Genomic DNA, 12,270 nt, shown 5'->3' on the forward strand with positions numbered 1-12,270 from the left:
CCTGGGAAATGTAGTCCCCTCCCCTCAGCCCGTGCGCTCTGCCGCGCAGGGTCACCCGCTCGCTCGGGTTCCGCCTTCCGTAAAGCACGTCGACGGCGCTGCCGGTTTTGCGACAATGGTGTGCCGGTGGTCGTAAAGCAAGGCGTGTTGTTGTCAGCTGCCTGGGCGAAGCAGGAAGTGAGTTGGGGGGGGATAAGGAGGGAGTGGGGCCACCTCCCCCTGGGGTGTCTTCGAAGGGAGCCCTCTACTGGGGGAGACAGCGAGGCTCCTGAGGGGAGCCAGGAAGTGTGAGGGAGGGGTCAGAGCGGGGGGGGTGCGGGGTGCCGGGGAGAGGAGGTCTGGAGATAGGGGGGTTCTGGGGTGGGGGAGCGGGGTGCTGAGGAAAGGAGGTTCTGGGGTGGGGGTGCGAGGTGCCGGGGAGAGGAGGTCAGGAGGTGGGGGGGTTCTGGGGTGGGGTGCGAGGTGCCAGGGGGAGGGGTCAGGAGGTGGGGGGGTTCTGGGGTGGGGGAGCGGGGTGCTGAGGAAAGGAGGTTCTGGGGTGGGGGAGTGGGGTGCCAGGGGGAGGAGTCAGGAGGTGGGGGAGTGCTGGGGTGGGGGTGCGAGGTGCCGGGGAGAGGGGTCAGGAAGTGGGGGGGTTCTGGGGTGGGGGAGCGGGGTGCTGGTGGTGGCAGAAGCCTTGGGGCTGGGGAGAGTAGGCTTTTGGGGGAGTGGACAATGAGCTCTGTAGGGCTTCAGGGTGTGGTTGCTGGGGATGGGAGAGCAGGAGCTGGCGGGGTGGGGGGGGCATGTGGATAGTTCAGGTAGGGAGAGAGAGGGAGCACTATGGGCAGGGAGAATAGTTCATTATGCCTCTCCTGGATTGAGAGGGAAGCAAGGATCTGGGAAGTGTGTGTGCTGTGTTGGGGATTTGTGGGAGAACTCCTGGAAGTTGGGAACTCTGTGGAGGAGAGGAGGGCATTGGAGTGGGTATGAGGGGGAAAGTGGGATGGAGTCAGAGGGCTGAGTAGGGAGAGGTAAAGAGGAGGGGAAGAAGAAAGCATTAGGAGGAGGAAGGAATGAGGTTTGTTAGCCAAACTGTCCTGGGGTGGAGCGGAAACACAGGGACAGTGCCTGGGTGATCCCATTGTAACCATCTAGCTCCATCTGACCCAATGCACTGATTCTTTTCAGCTCAGTCTGAGGGGGGGGGGGAAAGAAATGAACAAGAACAGGAGGCCGCCTCCACCACCAGGACGCAGTGGTGCTGCCAAAGCCAGACAGGTGAGTCCTGGGTTTCTTTTTTTACGTCTCCCCTGTCTGTATGAGGAAACGCCTCTTCCTTCGGATCTGCTTTGAGAGTCTTGGTATAAAAAAATGTAGTTGTACTGTTGTCAGTTTCCTAAATTCCCCCAATCCCTGAGGCTGCTGCTCCCACCCCCCAATAAGTGATCCCTGAAGTAACCTTTGTGTGTATAAAGGCCCCAACCTTGCTACTCTTGACTTCAGTGGGAGCAGGTTCAGGCCTGTAGTTTGTAAAGTTTGGCTTCTGCAGGATGAAAAGTTCTATAGAGATGGAAAATTGTTGCTGTTCGTTAATAATATTGGTTCTTTCATTGTGGGTAAATTTTTGTCCTGCTGGCCTTATGGTAAAAATACTGGTTTTGCCAGTGAGAAAATTGGCCAGGTTGTAACCAAAGTGGCCTCTGCCTCCATCCCGAGGTGAGAATCAGATTTGCTGTCATTTAGAAATCACATCAGGGGAATTGACAAACCAGAAATAATAGAAGTAAACAAATCATCATTATACCCCACCTCCACCCTAGCCCTTTGGGACAAAGATGGGACCCGATGAAGAGGAGTGATTCATCTGTTCCCAACATCCCTCTGCTAATGCCCAAAATGTGGAATTAAAAGTAAACAAGGAAAATAGTAACGTGTGGAATTTAAAATAGTGTTGCGTACGTTTCCTTAAAGCACAGCATTTCTTTTACCCCAGTTTCGTGATGCAGAATTCCTGATGTTAGTGTTCATTTGTGTTTACATAGTGAACTAGAAATCTGAGAAATTTCTCAATCTCTGTGTACAGGCCGATGGGCAGGGTGATCTTTTGAGTTGTTTCTGGCTCTTAACTTTTATTAACCTAGATCAGAATCACATAGCAGGTTTACGTGAGTTGCAGGTCTCCTTTCTGACAGCTTCTGGCATGATCAAACAATTGCTTTATTTTCCTAGAATGACTGGGGAGGTGAATTTAGAATTTTGCTGAAGATGTTTGAAATGAATGGTGTTAAATACTGTTTTGCAAATGTCAAAGAACCAATTTAACTTTTCAAAGCTAATTTTTCTTTCACACTGTGCCTGCCACTCGTCTGTGGAGCACATGTGCCAGTCTAAGGATGGGAACTTGATTGCTTCTAAGTGACTTTCTCAGAGGAATAAAATTTGATGTCTTGTCATAGATCCCAGGTTAAATTGCCATTCTGTAGGATAGATGGTCCAGCATCCTGCAGCATTTCCAGTCTATGGTGGATAAAACTGGGCATTATTCCAGGTCTCTTGTATTGGGGGATGTGGGTAATTGAGCTTCTGTAGACCTTTCTTTTGCACCCTTTTTACTGAACTTGTCTATGTGCTAAAAGATGGAATGGCTGGAAAACCTATCACTTTCAGTGGTATTGTATATGGTATTCTAGTCACTACGGTACCAAGGCACAGATGACAGTAACTAGTACTGCTGTCTGGCACTGCACCGAATTATTAATGGAAGTACTTGTCTGCAGAAAGAGCATGTTAAGAATGGCCAAATTGTCACAACATGCAAGTCATGGACGAAATCAGAGATCTAGAGCAAGTCTATGGAGGACAAACTGTCCAGGGACATATGGTAATAGCCCTCCCTCTCTTCATATGCTGGAGGGCTTTGTGTCCGGCAGAATCCAATTAGGTGTGGATAATGTACTAAACCTCCCCCTTCGCTTGAATCCTGCTTTCAATAAAATTAATGTTTGACCAGTTAATTGGTGAGAGCTTTCAATTTCACTGGCTATAAAACCTTGATAGACCGTAAAATTTATCTGACTGTGCTTGGAGGGTGGGGGGATTGCATGTTGCTTCCCCATTTTCAGGCCATCTGAAGGTTTAGGGTACTTGCATTAGTCTTTCTTTTAATAATCTACCAGGAGGAGGTACTGGGTTGAGTTTTGCCATCTGTCAGGGATTTTCACATAGTGGTGCATGCACACAGGGTTTGTATTGCCTTGTCCTGTCTCAGGTGAAAGTCTGCCCCCTCCCTTATGCTTTATTCTTTCGCCTATCAGGGATTGGGTCAAACTCCAAGCAGAGACAGGTGTTGGGAAGCGCAAACCAACACACTCCTATAAAAGCACATACACACCTGCAATTAAGTCTTTGCAGCAGTCTCTGTAGGAGGGAGAGATGATTCTTCTTAACGAGCAGTATGAAAATTGAATCTTCTCTGATATTACAGTGAGGTGCACTCCACTGTACAAACAGCAAGACACACCCTAACCACATGTTAGGGGAAGCTGTCAAAAAGCCCGTGTTGTGTAATATGATTATACGCCTGTAGCTCCTTTCATATGAGGCTCTCGGAATGCTTTATGAACATACGTTAAACTTTACAATGCCTAGTAGTGTAAGTAGGTGTCCTGTTAACTTCATGTTATCAGTGGGCAAATTGGCACACAGAGGTGAAGTGACTGCAGAAAACCAAACTTCCTTGCCCCACCGCCTTTTCCGAGGCCCCTCCGTCGCTCGCTCTCCCCCACCCTCACTCATTTTCACTGGGCTGGGGCAGGGGGTTAGGGTGTGGGAGGGGGTGAGGGGTTTGGGTGCAGGAGGGGGCTCAGGGCTGGGGCAGGGGATTGGGGTGCAGGAGGGGATATGGGGTGCAGCTCTGGGAGGGAGTTTGGGTGCAGGAGGGGGCTCAGGGAGTTGGGTATGGGAGTGGATGTGGGCTCTGGGAGGGAGTTTGGGTGCAGGAGGGGGCTCAGGGCTGAGGAAGAGGGTTTGGGATGCGGTGCAGGCTCCAGGTGGTGCATACCACTATCAGAAGGCAGGATACTGTACATGGATGGACCGTTGGTGTGACCCAGTATGGCCATTCTTATGTTCTTTTCCCAAAGCAGGGAGAAAAAAGTACCCCCTCCTTATCTCCTGCTCTAACCATCAGATGACACTTCTCCCTCTTTCAGTTGAGACTAGAATTCAGGAATCCTGACGCCTGGTCCCTTGATCTAAGCACTAGATACCACTGCCTCTTGTTGTCTATTAGGAAACCATTGACTCGTGGTTTGTCTTTTATCGTCTCTAGATGGGTTTGCTAGTGGATTTCTCTCCAGATGGGATGATGGACAATGATAAGGAGGAGGATGGTGAACTGGAAGCAGAATTAATAGCTATAGTTGGAGGCCAGCCAGATTCAAAAGAGAAGCCGAAAGGGAAAAGTAAGTGGTCCTCAACTCTATGCCCATTATACATCGGCTCAGCTAGGACACATCTGAATCCCAGAAGGACTTGATTAAAAGAGTTACAAACTGTTAAGTTTCTAGTGCCTTAATTTCAGAGCTACAGCAAGAGAGAAGTGGCAGAGCCTCGCAGTCCTGTGCTTAGCAACAAGACCTTTCTTCCCCGCACCCTCCCAGCACACTAGCTTGAATTCTGATGATATATGGTTATGTGAAATGAGTTGTGTATTTGTCTCCTCTTCTTTTCAGCCCCTTTGCCCATGGAAGCTATTGAGAGAATGGCCGCTCTCTGCATGAAGGACCTGGATGACGAGGAAGAGGAAGAAGATCTGGAAGATGAAGATGATCTGATGGTATGAAGGACTTCATACTCGGTGAAGGACTGGGAATGTTACACAAAAGGCCTTGTTATCAGGTCAATGCCTCATATGTGGGGAGTGTCTAAAGTGACATGTCTAAATGAGAATTCTTGTGTAGCAACAGGTGAATAGATCCATTCATCTGCCACCTCCCTGCTCCCTCTAGGTCCTCTTGGAGAAACAGGATTTTTTTCTCCAAAAAGCTTTGTACCACAGTGTATCACTGACCAGGGATCCTTCTATTGAATTTTGCTCACAGCTGCATTGTGATCCGAACCCATTATACTGATACTCATATTAGAATCCCGCAATCTTACCTATCTGTAGATATCGGAGTAAGTGTCTTGACTCCTAGATTATTCCATTTCCTTAAAGATGGGGTGTTATACATAAGTGCCTGTCACATCCTAATAAGGAGGAGATGCTCATTAAGTGCTGGGACTTCTGCTGCAATGCCTGTCCCTTGCTAGTTGTCACCCTTAATCTGTCTCTCTGTAGTTTATAAATTACTGCTTCACTTCCCATCAGTGTGACTTACATTTTTGAGCATCTCTAGACAAAATTAAGAGACTAAATTTCTTTGTTTTGTAGGCGGAACTCAATGAAGTCCTGGGTGAAGAGAAAGAAATCAAGGATGCCACAATACCTGCTACTAAGGTGCAAAACTCCCCTTCCAACTTTGCTTCCTCTTGAGGATATAGTACAGAAATGGCTCCTCCTTGTGCTACGTATCTGTTCCCTGTAGCTCTGCAAGTTATATATACTTGCCCCATTGACACAAACCAGCATGTGTTTCCTGTTAGCATTGCAGAGTCTGAAGTTAGAGATGTAAATGACCTATGTGGTCAAAGTCCATCTTCCTGTTGGTTCAGGGGATGAGTGAGCTGGAGTCTCTTCTGCTTCACCCATCAATAGCAAAACTGACCGTCAGGTTCTGACAGCTGACAATATTGGATCTGGGTTTTTTCAGATACCACATTGAATTGGTGACATTGGTAGACAGTCAGGAGGCTTGTTTTGCTCCCTGTCAATTGAGCAAAGTAATTGGGTGGAGAAGATAAGGCCCACTCCAGCACTTCGCAGTGTGTGGGCAACATGCTGTGACCGCTGGGAGTCGTGTTGCCGGAGCGGGGCTCTGCAGGTGCAGCCGCTGTCCCGTGTGTCACAAATTACAGGGTCAGGGCCTAAATTTGCACCCTCAGTAAAGTCAATCTTCAGAACCTTCATGAGCCAAGTCCCTAAGGAAAAATTGAGTAATCAGCTGTGTTTTGAAATCAGCTGTGTTTTAGAATTACAGCTGATAAGGTTGGAAAAACCCATAAACCTCTGAGTCTAAGTCATTGCGACTAGCAGAAAGGGCCTTGTGCTATTGCCATTAATTTCTCACTTTCGTTGGAGATTGTGTCATAAGTACTGCACTTTCCTGCGGCCATACATCGGCATACTGTTCCATTGTCTTTTTAAAGGCTTTTCTGAATATCAAAGATGAATGCATCCTTCCTCAGCTTCAGTTCTTAGTAGCCGTTGCTTGAACCCTGGTATACACTGAGAAGAGTTCTTATTTCTTTACCAATTCCCTTTGCATATTGCATATTACATATTGTATCGTTTTTTCTATTATCTTTAAAAGACTCTCAACTAGTTGAGGACCAGTTCTGTTTATATTTAAAAAAAAAAAAAAAAAGGGTGTGGGGTGGAGGGAAATCTAATATGAATAGAGACATTTTTGTTGTATGTGGCCAGATTAGTTAACCCAAACTCAATAGCCTTGTGCTTTCAGACCTTCCTAAGGCACCTATTGTTTCACCAGCTGCCCACCTTCAGTCCTTAATGTCTGAACAGAGATACCCTGAGTTGTGGTCATGTTGTGCAGGAGAATTTTGCCAGCATGTAAGAACTGGAAAGTGAAACTGATCAGTCTAGTTTGACTGTCCTGAGCCGAACAAAATAGGTCTGTCATTGGAAGTGTTGATATGGCTGTCCCCCAGCAGGCCAGGGCTTTGGATTAATTAACAACACTTTTTCCTCCTCTTCCCTGGGCTCTTACAGGTGAATGAAACTCCGGCTGATTCCAGCAGCGTAGAATCTACTCTGGTGGAAAGGCTGGAAATGTACAGAATGGCCATCGCTAATGCAAAGCAAGCTGGAGACAGCGCCAAAGTGCGCAGATATGAAAGAGGCCTCAAGGTGAGCTTTAAATAATGCACCCAGAATACAGTGTGCCCAGGCTAATGTCTTGGTAACTATCTTGTCTTCCAAGACGCTCTTTAAGAATAAAACTGAAAAGATTTTTTAGAAACATAATAGAAATTGTTCGATCTTAAATTTGCAACTGAGCATGGCCAACGTTTTCAGACTTCAAAGTGTGGCACTTAAATCCATTTTTAGGCACCCACGTAAGGGGCCTGTTTTTTCAGTCTTGCTCCTAGTGCTTTTGGTGGAAGCTATGGGTCCGGAGCCCTTCTGAAAATCACTTTTATTGAGGTGCCTAAATATGGATAATACAATAGCTGATAACCTCCTCCGCGATCAGTATATTGCAGGGGATGCAGCGCTTTGATGTCTTAATATTTAGTGATATTGCTGTGTCCTCAGAGATAACATTGAGCCCAAAGGTCCCCGCATGGTCCTAATAGATCCTGTACAACTGCAGCAGTGGGCTTTCCAAGTATATGTACAATTGAGGACCTGATCACTCCTGATCATTAAAGTTCCCATAGTGCTTTTCTCAAGTCAGAGTGCCTGTCCCAGCATCCTGGCCAATTCCATCTTGGGTACTTTTATTCTGCCGCCCTAAAATTCTCCCTGCATCTTCATTGGGGTCTGGAGTCTTTACTTAGGAAACTGGATGTGCTCTGACTGTGTGCTGTTGCTAATCACCCTGCTGCTTCCCCCCACCGAGAGCTGCATTTCTGCAATGAGATTTCTCCACAAAGGGCATGTGGTTTGTAGAGCACTTTTGGCTTCCCTAGGATGAATGGCACTATAGCAATCGAAGAGGCTGCTACCTTCTAGTCATGACAAATGTGGGAATTAGGAACTTGCTGTCTGACTGAGGAATGGCTTTTTAGCTGATGACAGGCTGTGGGTTTCTGAGGTCTAATTAGGCTGCAGTTTCTGGGCTGGCTAAGGACTAAGGTGCTGGTATCCAGTTTTCCTGCTGTCAGGCTCTCAGCTGAAGTTCTGGCTAATTTTAAAGCACTTGTTTTCTATAGCTGTTGGCAAAACCAAGAGTGAGAGAGTTTGGAAGCTTATCGCTAATTATCTGTTGTTTGTTTCCAAGACATTAGAAAACATGCTGACCTCTGTGAGGAAGGGCAAAAAGATTGATGAGGAAGAAATCCCTCCTGCAGTTGCACTAGGAAAGGGCGGGAACTCCCAGCTGCCGTCCCCTTCTCCACTGACTCTCTCATCTCAGAGCTCCACACCCAACGGAAGGTTCAGTTTCTCCAGCCATCCCCCTCCACAGCCACCCACTGCAGCACCTCCACAGGGACCCTCTGCAGCATCTCCCAAGCCGCCGCCTCCTGTACTTCCAAAGCCAGCCCTGGCCCTGCCCATCCGATCTCCAGAGACACCAGAGGAAAAACCTGTCCCTTTGGCACTATCGGGTAAGCATGGGGGACCTTTTCATTCTCTCTCATCGCAGAAGATTGAGCTTATAAATACCAACTGATCTATGACCGTGATGTTCCCCTGATCTTGCACTGGATGATTCTGAAACACAAAGCACAGTGACTCTTTTCTCTGTCTCTCTACAGGTTCTGAAAACTTCAGCACCCAGGCACTCCTACAGGACAGGCAGCGGGAGTACAAGCTAGCCGCGCTGCATGCTAAACAGCAAGGCAGTGTCGAGATGGCTAGTAAATACTACCGCATTGCTAAGGTAGGTGCCTGCCAGCCAAAGCGCTGTTCTGTTAGACTGGCAGGGGCTTTGGTTTGGCCCTAGAAGTGACACTTTCAGTGGGTGCAATTAAGAAGTTGACCAGTTGGTGCTTAGAAGGCTGCTGGTAAACCACATCCACTGGTTCTGCAGCACGTTTGTGACTCTATTTCACCTTGGCTAGTCTTATTCTGGGACAGGCTTTTCCTTCAGTTCAGCTTCGTATGGAGAATTAAAATCAAGCTATGGCCTCCCTTCTACAAAAGAAAGACCTTGAAAATTGCAGTTAATGCAGATGCAGTTATTATCTCCATAGGTCAGCTCAGGTGTGGCTAAAGACAATACATTCCTCTGCTCCTGTCTGTCCTCCACCTTTGGAGCATCCCTCTATAACCAACACTGAACTTGCACTAGTAGTATGGTTCATTTGCTGTAGCAGGAGGCTGGGAGCCCAGAGGGCTGGGTTCTGATTCTGGGGGAGAACGTGGCCTAGTAGTTAGAGCAGAACACTGGCAGCCAAGACTACTATGTTCTAATTTCAGTTCACTGTGAAACCTTGGGCAAATTGCTCTCGTTTTCTCAGTTGTAATTTGGAGATAAATCCCACTTTACATGGGATATATGAGGTTGGTTTGAGTGGTTTTGAGTAAAATGTTTTAAGATCTTTGAAGAAAGCATTTAAAAGTACTTTTCTCCCTGGCTTGTGCCTTTCAGAGCTTTGATCCCATTCTAGAAGCCTTGGGGAAAGGTGAAACCGTGGATCTGGGCCACCTGCCCCCACCTGCAGGTGAGACTTGATACTCAGCTTTGCCACTGATTTCACTGACATGGCAATGGAGGCACTGACTGGGTGGAGGAAACAGCCTGTGCTAAAATTGCTAACACAGCAGTCATGCTCTTTCCTTGCTAAGACAGGCCTACAAAATTTTGCCAGCATAGCTATACCAGTCAGAGACATGAAGAAACCCACGCCCTTGACTTACATGGCTATGCCTGCAAAACCGCCCGTTGACATGCAGCTGCTGGTACGAGTCTTTACGTTGTCGTTCAGGGAGGTGGCTTGTACCAGCAAAAGATCTCCTAATGCAGTAAAGCTGCACTAGGGGGCTCTGCCAGTACCACTCCACTGGTACAGCTGTATCAGCAAAGCCTTTCTAGTGTAGACTAGCCCTTAGTGTCGTCCAGTGGTTGGAGAGCCCCTGGACGTTGGGACTCATGGGTTCTGTTCCCGGTTCTGTCTCTTACTCGCTGTGTGGCCTTTAGAAGGGGACTCTACCACTCTGCGTCTCAATTTCTGTATTTGTAAAATGGGGCTGGGGGGAAAGGGGAGGAGTGCTTTGGGATCCTGGCTTGGAAGGTGCCAGAGAGAGACGAAATATCATTATTGCAGTGTACCATCTGGGTGATGCTCCTTGTGAGGACTGGGTTGGGTGGGCCTGGTGGGAGAGGAGTAACCTATTTACTTTCTGTCGACCTGGGTTGGTTGATTTATTTTTATTTTTCACTTTCTGCTTGTCATTTACAATCTTATTTTCACAGACCAGCTGCCCAAGGAGCTGTTGTCCCCAGGTCTACAACAACAATCTGCTGTGTCGACAACAATGCCGTTAGCAAAATCAGCAGCCCCCGCTGCAGGTATGAGCTCCAGAATTGTGCCTTGGTATCTGAGCCGCCGCAGCATGACTAGAGGTTGCTCGTTATGCCATGCAGCCGATCAACCTTGGAATTTCTTTTAGACTGAATGGGAGCTGCAAGCTGTACTGCCTGTTTGGTAGTTGCTGTGTATCTTGCCAGCCTTGCTTTTGTTCCTAAGGACAGCAAACCCCCTCTGTAGTGAAAGGAAAAACCCACCCAGAAAGTAAGTGGGACCTGGAGGGGAGAAAGAAGCAAGCATGGGAGTATCTCTAGCTTGAGTGGTGGTCCTGTGCAAACTCCAGTTCAGCTCTTACCTGCAGAGATCATGGCAGCTACCAGAAAACATTCTAGAGCCGTGCGGAGCTCTGTGCTGCATGTGCAGATAATCAGAAGAATCGTTATGATACGGGGATGGGTGGGCACGTGAGTACTGGGGTGGGAACATGTTTGCTCCCTGATTGGCAGGGAACAGCTCTTATTTATCGTCAGCTCTCGGGGAGCAGTCAGTGTTGCCTAGTGGATAGAGCACTGGACTAGGACTTAGAAGACCTGGGTTCTAGTTCTGGCTCTCCCGTTGGGTGACCATGGGCAAGTCATGGCCCGCTTTGTGCCTCAGTTTCCCCATCTGTAAAAAGTGGATATACTGATACGACTTCATATGTAAATCACGTTGAGATCTACTGATGACAACTTGTGATAAGAGCCAGATATTCTAGGCAGCGGTTAGAAATGGGTTGGTATTGAAATGCTGAGTTGCCTCCTGTCACCACCTTAGCGAGGGCTGGGGCAGAGTTACAGATTTTTGTTAAGGAGGGAGAAGTTAGAAAAGTAAACCCAATAAGCGTGTCATCCCTTTCTTCCCACCCCTGAAACAGATATCCCTCCACCCCCGCGAGACATGCTGGAAGCCCTGCAGCAGAGGATGGAGCGGTACAAAACAGCCTCAGCTCAGGCCAAGAGCAAAGGAGATGACCGGAAGGCAAGAATGCATGAGCGCATTGTGAAGGTGAGGAAAGCATGAAAGTCCCATAACCTACAGCTCTGCGTGGATCTTGGCTCCCCTCACCCCTGACAGATACAGTTCTGAATCAGAGCTGTACAGCAGGACAGTACTCTTTCTGGGGCAATGTTATCTGCTGCTGGCGATTCAGTTGGTGGTTGTGTCTCTCTGAGTCAGTGCTGACCCCACTTGCCGGGGGTACAGTGCCTCGGGAGGTGCCATCTTTTTGAGTGAGATTCTTTCCCACTCGTAGTCATGAGAGTCTTTAGTGCTTTCCCCAAAGGTTGGGGGGTATAGTACATTTTGGGTAACTGTATACTGCCTTCCTAAATCCCCCTGCAGTTTCATTTGGATCCATGATACATCACTTCAAGTAGCATAAATGTTTCTGTGCGCTGCTAAACAGCTGCTCTGTTCCACCCCAGAGACTGCTGCATTTCAGTGATGAGTGAAACATCTTTGTGCCTATCATCTTTATTTGTAAAGTCCATCAGTTTTGCTCAGTATCTTCTTGAAGGCTGAGCATTAAAGCCTGGTGCAAATTGCCAATATCTTGACAGAGCAATGGAGTGCTTAAAAACAAACAAACAAACAAAAAAAACCTGATCTTTTAGACCTAAGCAAAACACTACTATGATTGGAATCTAATCTGCCACTGATGTGCATAATTCCAATGGACGTTAGTTAGCCAGGTTTCTTCTCTCATTCCCCACTCAATGCAGTAATGGGAGGAGAAACCCCTAACTGGTGCCATGGGATAATATTTGAACTCCTCAGTAAAAAGATTCTGAGGCGCAATATGGTTGTCTGACTCTGATTAGTTGATGGAACATCCCCTCTATTGGCAGCTTGCATGTGGATTGGCTCATTGTTTCCTTGTGCTCCCCCCATCTGTCTGTACCCACCTCGCCTCTTGGCCTATACTTA

General features: G+C 47.6%; 1 protein-coding gene across 5 annotated transcripts in view; it reads left to right on the top strand.

Moving 5' to 3' along the window:
* The first annotated feature begins 91 nt into the window (after positions 1-91).
* CC2D1A (coiled-coil and C2 domain containing 1A) overlaps positions 92-12,270 on the top strand; it is a 35,393-nt gene continuing 23,214 nt past the window's right edge. For 3 of the 5 annotated variants that reach the window (XM_073318951.1, XM_073318949.1, XM_073318953.1), the window contains exons 1-11: positions 92-177; positions 1,171-1,260; positions 4,313-4,445; positions 4,716-4,819; positions 5,417-5,482; positions 6,875-7,012; positions 8,109-8,436; positions 8,587-8,711; positions 9,423-9,495; positions 10,248-10,343; positions 11,219-11,349. In XM_073318951.1, coding sequence (XP_073175052.1) covers positions 1,198-1,260; positions 4,313-4,445; positions 4,716-4,819; positions 5,417-5,482; positions 6,875-7,012; positions 8,109-8,436; positions 8,587-8,711; positions 9,423-9,495; positions 10,248-10,343; positions 11,219-11,349 — 1,257 coding nt within the window. In that variant the 5' untranslated portion in view covers positions 92-177; positions 1,171-1,197. The other 2 variants (XM_073318950.1, XM_073318952.1) reach the window with 2 other exon arrangements.

The sequence above is a fragment of the Lepidochelys kempii genome, chromosome 20, assembly GCF_965140265.1.
Source record: "Lepidochelys kempii isolate rLepKem1 chromosome 20, rLepKem1.hap2, whole genome shotgun sequence".
NCBI classification, from domain to species: Eukaryota; Metazoa; Chordata; order Testudines; family Cheloniidae; genus Lepidochelys; species Lepidochelys kempii.